A 5000-nucleotide genomic window follows, 5' to 3' on the forward strand; every position below is an offset into this window, starting at 1 on the left:
AACTCTCTCTCTCTTCAGTCTCTCTCTATGTCTCTCCACCATATAACGCTCTCTCTCTTCAGTCTCTCTCTATGTCTCTCCACCATATAACTCTCTCTCTCTCTTCAGTCTCTCTCTATGTCTCTCCACCATATAACGCTCTCTCTCTCTTCAGTCTCTCTCTATGTCTCTCCACCATATAACTCTCTCTCTCTCTTCAGTCTCTCTCTATGTCTCTCCACCATATAACGCTCTCTCTCTCTCCAGTCTCTCTCTATGACTCTCCACCATATAACACTCTCTCTCTTCAGTCTCTCTCTATGTCTCTCCACCATATAACTCTCTCTCTCTTCAGTCTCTCTCTATGACTCTCCACCATATAACGCTCTCTCTCTTCTGTCTCTCTCTATGTCTCTCCACCATATAACTCTCTCTCTCTTCAGTCTCTCTCTATGACTCTCCACCATATAACGCTCTCTCTCTCTCCAGTCTCTCTCTATGTCTCTCCACCATATAACACTCTCTCTCTTCAGTCTCTCTCTATGACTCTCCACCATATAACTCTCTCTCTCTTCAGTCTCTCTCTATCTCTCTCCACCATATAACACTCTCTCTCTCTTCAGTCTCTCTCTATGTCTCTCCACCATATAACACTCTCTCTCTGCAGTCTCTCTCTATGTCTCTCCACCATATAACACTCTCTCTCTCTTCAGTCTCTCTCTATGTCTCTCCACCATATAACTCTCTCTCTCTTCAGTCTCTCTCTATGTCTCTCCACCATATAACTCTCTCTCTCTTCAGTCTCTCTCTATTACTCTCCACCATATAACTCTCTCTCTCTCTCTTCAGTCTCTCTCTATGTCTCTCCACCATATAACTCTCTCTTTCCCCAGTCTCTCTCTATGTCTCTCCACCATATAACACTCTCTCTCTTCAGTCTCTCTCTATATCTCTCCACCATATAACACTCTCTCTCTTCAGTCTCTCTCTATGACTCTCCACCATATAACTCTCTCTCTCTTCAGTCTCTCTCTATCTCTCTCCACCATATAACGCTCTCTCTCTTCAGTCTCTCTCTATGACTCTCCACCATATAACTCTCTCTCTCTTCAGTCTCTCTCTATTACTCTCCACCATATAACACTCTCTCTCTCCCCAGTCTCTCTCTATGTCTCTCCACCATATAACACTCTCTCTCTTCAGTCTCTCTCTATATCTCTCCACCATATAACTCTCTCTCTCTTCAGTCTCTCTCTATGTCTCTCCACCATATAACACTCTCTCTCTTCAGTCTCTCTCTATATCTCTCCACCATATAACACTCTCTCTCTCTTCAGTCTCTCTCTATGTCTCTCCACCATATAACACTCTCTCTCTTCAGTCTCTCTCTATGACTCTCCACCATATAACACTCTCTCTCTTCAGTCTCTCTCTATATATCTCTCCACCATATAACGCTCTCTCTCTTCAGTCTCTCTCTATGTCTCTCCACCATATAACACTCTCTCTCTTCAGTCTCTCTCTATGACTCTCCACCATATAACACTCTCTCTCTCTTCAGTCTCTCTCTATGTCTCTCCACCATATAACACTCTCTCTCTTCAGTCTCTCTCTATGACTCTCCACCATATAACACTCTCTCTCTTCAGTCTCTCTCTATGTCTCTCCACCATATAACACTCTCTCTCTCTTCAGTCTCTCTCTATGTCTCTCCACCATATAACACTCTCTCTCTCTTCAGTCTCTCTCTATGACTCTCCACCATATAACACTCTCTCTCTTCAGTCTCTCTCTATGTCTCTCCACCATATAACACTCTCTCTCTCTTCAGTCTCTCTCTATGACTCTCCACCATATAACACTCTCTCTCTTCAGTCTCTCTCTCTTTAAGCACCACACTTAAGTGGCAGTATTAAGTGTTATATAAGTATTGTGTTATGTACAGTAGGTAATAAAGAAAACAGTCCCATTTTGAATATCATATTGTTGGAGTTCAACTATTTACTTGGTATTGAGGCAGTTACAAGCTGTACATGGCTGGATATATGAAGGAGGTTTCTGAAATAAACCCCAACAATTTACATTTATGTCACAGCTGTTATAACTACTATTATCTGATACAACTGTGGGTTATTAATCACTTCTTGACAAATACTGAAATAAGATGTGTGATGTGGTGGAAAGTTAACAAGCTAGCAAAATCCTGATAAACTAGATCAGCTTCACACCACAGGGTCAAACATCTAGATAAACTAGATCAGCTTCACATCACAGGGTCAGACATCCAGATAAACTAGATCAGCTTCACATCACAGGGTCAGACATCCAGATAAACTAGATCAGCTTCACATCACAGGGTCAAACATCTAGATAAACTAGATCAGCTTCACATCACAGGGTCAGACATCCAGATAAACTAGATCAGCTTCACATCACAGGGTCAAACATCTAGATAAACTAGATCAGCTTCACATCACAGGGTCAAACATCTAGATAAACTAGATCAGCTTCACATCACAGGGTCAAACATCTAGATAAACTAGATCAGCTTCACATCACAGGGTCAGACATCCAGATAAACTAGATCAGCTTCACATCACAGGGTCAGACATCCAGATAAACTAGATCAGCTTCACATCACAGGGTCAAACATCTAGATAAACTAGATCAGCTTCACATCACAGGGTCAGACATCCAGATAAACTAGATCAGCTTCACATCACAGGGTCAAACATCTAGATAAACTAGATCAGCTTCACATCACAGGGTCAGACATCCAGATAAACTAGATCAGCTTCACATCACAGGGTCAGACATCCAGATAAACTAGATCAGCTTCACATCACAGGGTCAAACATCTAGATAAACTAGATCAGCTTCACATCACAGGGTCAGACATCCAGATAAACTAGATCAGCTTCACATCACAGGGTCAAACATCTAGATAAACTAGATCAGCTTCACATCACAGGGTCAAACATCTAGATAAACTAGATCAGCTTCACATCACAGGGTCAGACATCCAGATAAACTAGATCAGCTTCACATCACAGGGTCAAACATCCAGATAAACTAGATCAGCTTCACATCACAGGGTCAGACATCCAGATAAACTAGATCAGCTTCACATCACAGGGTCAAACATCTAGATAAACTAGATCAGCTTCACATCACAGGGTCAGACATCCAGATAAACTAGATCAGCTTCACATCACAGGGTCAAACATCTAGATAAACTAGATCAGCTTCACATCACAGGGTCAAACATCTAGATAAACTAGATCAGCTTCACATCACAGGGTCAAACATCTAGATAAACTAGATCAGCTTCACATCACAGGGTCATAAACTAGATCACATCCAGATAAACTAGATCAGCTTCACATCACAGGGTCAGACATCCAGATAAACTAGATCAGCTTCACATCACAGTGTTATCACTGTGGTATAACATGTTAGTGTTGACAGACCTGTGTTATTATATGTTAGTTTTGACAGGCCTGTGTTATTACATGTAATTTTGACAGACCTGTGTTATTACATGTGTTATTACATGTTTGTTTTCACAGGCCCGTGTTATTACATGTGTTATTACATGTCAGTTTTGACAGGCCTGTGTTATTACATGTTGGTGTTGACTGGCCTGTGTTATTACATGTTAGTGTTGACAGGCCTGTGTTATTACATGTTAGTGTTGACAGGCCTGTGTTAATACATGTTAGTGTTGACTGGCCTGTGTTATTACATGTGTTATCACACGTTAGTGTTGACTGGCCTGTGTTATTACATGTTTGTTTTGACAGACCTGTGTTATTACATGTGTTATTACATGTTAGTTTTGACAGGCCTGTGTTATTACATGTTTAATAACCAGTGATGGGGGACCTACCTGACTGTGTCGTGGATATCTTCATCCTGCAGCAGCCTCCTCATCATCACCCTCAGCTCTCCCAGGTAAAGCCCCGCCCCTTCCTCCGCAGGTGCGTTAGCCCCGCCCCCTGGCTCCTCATCTTCCTCCCCCCCCACCTGGGAGCAGTGGAACCGCCCACCGAACACCGCGTAGGCCAATAGGAACGCTGCGAGAGAGAGAGAGACAGAGAGAGAGAGAGAGAGAGAGAGAGAGAGAGAGAGAGAGAGAGAGAGAGAGAGAGAGAGAGGAGAGAGACAGACCACGGCCACTTTAATCACACAATCAAACTGATAGGTGTGTGTGTGTGTGTGTGTTTGTGTGGCTGTGTGTGTGTGTGTGTTTGTGTGGCTGTGTGTGTGTGTGTTTGTCTGTGTCTCTGTGTGTGTGTGTGTGTGTCTCTATTGTCCGTGTCTGCGTGTCCCTGTGTGTGTGTGTGTCTGTGTGTGTGTGTGTGTCTCTGTTGTCCGTGTTTGTGTGTGTGTTTGTGTGTGTCTCTGTTGGCCCTGTGTGTGTGTGTGTGTGTGTGTGTGTCTCTATTGTCCGTCTGTGTGTGTGTCTCTATTGTCCGTGTGTGTGTCTGCGTGTCCCTGTGTGTCCCTGTGTGTGTTTGTATGTGTGTGTTCTTGTGTGTCAGTGTGTGTGTATGTATGTGTGTGTGTGTGTCCCTGTGTGTGTGTGTGTGTGTGTGTGTGTGTGTGTCCCTGTCTGTGTGTGTATCTTTTTGTGTACCTGTGTTTGTTTTTGTGTGTGTGTGTGTGTGTGTGTGTGTGTGTGTCCCTGTTTGTGTGTGTGTGTGTGTGTGTGTCTGTGTACCGGCGGCAAAGACAACGACAGTGCCCACACACAGGAGCACGCCGGATCTCCGGTAACCATGGCGATACGGCAACACCAGTGCTGTGATGTCACTGCTAGGCTCCGCCTCTTCAAACATCATCTCCACCCTCTGAGCTCCTCCCACTTCCTGTTCCACGCACACTGAGGAAGACTACGGAGAGAGAGATGCTAGATCAGACCTTAGACACACACACACACACACACACACACACACACACACACACACACACACACACACACACAGGGACACACACACACACACACACACACACGGGAC

At 43.9% G+C, this 5000-nt stretch overlaps 1 protein-coding gene across 1 annotated transcript in view; it reads right to left on the minus strand.

Moving 5' to 3' along the window:
- tfr2 (transferrin receptor 2) overlaps positions 1 to 3960 on the minus strand; it is a gene marked incomplete at its 5' end in the record, with an annotated part of 39850 nt that extends 35890 nt beyond the window's left edge. The window contains one exon of the mRNA XM_028572713.1: positions 3869 to 3960. Within this exon, the coding sequence (XP_028428514.1) occupies positions 3869 to 3960 (92 nt within the window). The remainder of the gene's footprint in view (positions 1 to 3868) is intronic.
- Between the last annotated feature and the right edge of the window lie 1040 nt (positions 3961 to 5000).

Source organism: Perca flavescens, unplaced genomic scaffold (genome assembly GCF_004354835.1).
Source record: "Perca flavescens isolate YP-PL-M2 unplaced genomic scaffold, PFLA_1.0 EPR50_1.1_unplaced_scaf_49, whole genome shotgun sequence".
Classification (NCBI taxonomy): Eukaryota; Metazoa; Chordata; class Actinopteri; order Perciformes; family Percidae; genus Perca; species Perca flavescens.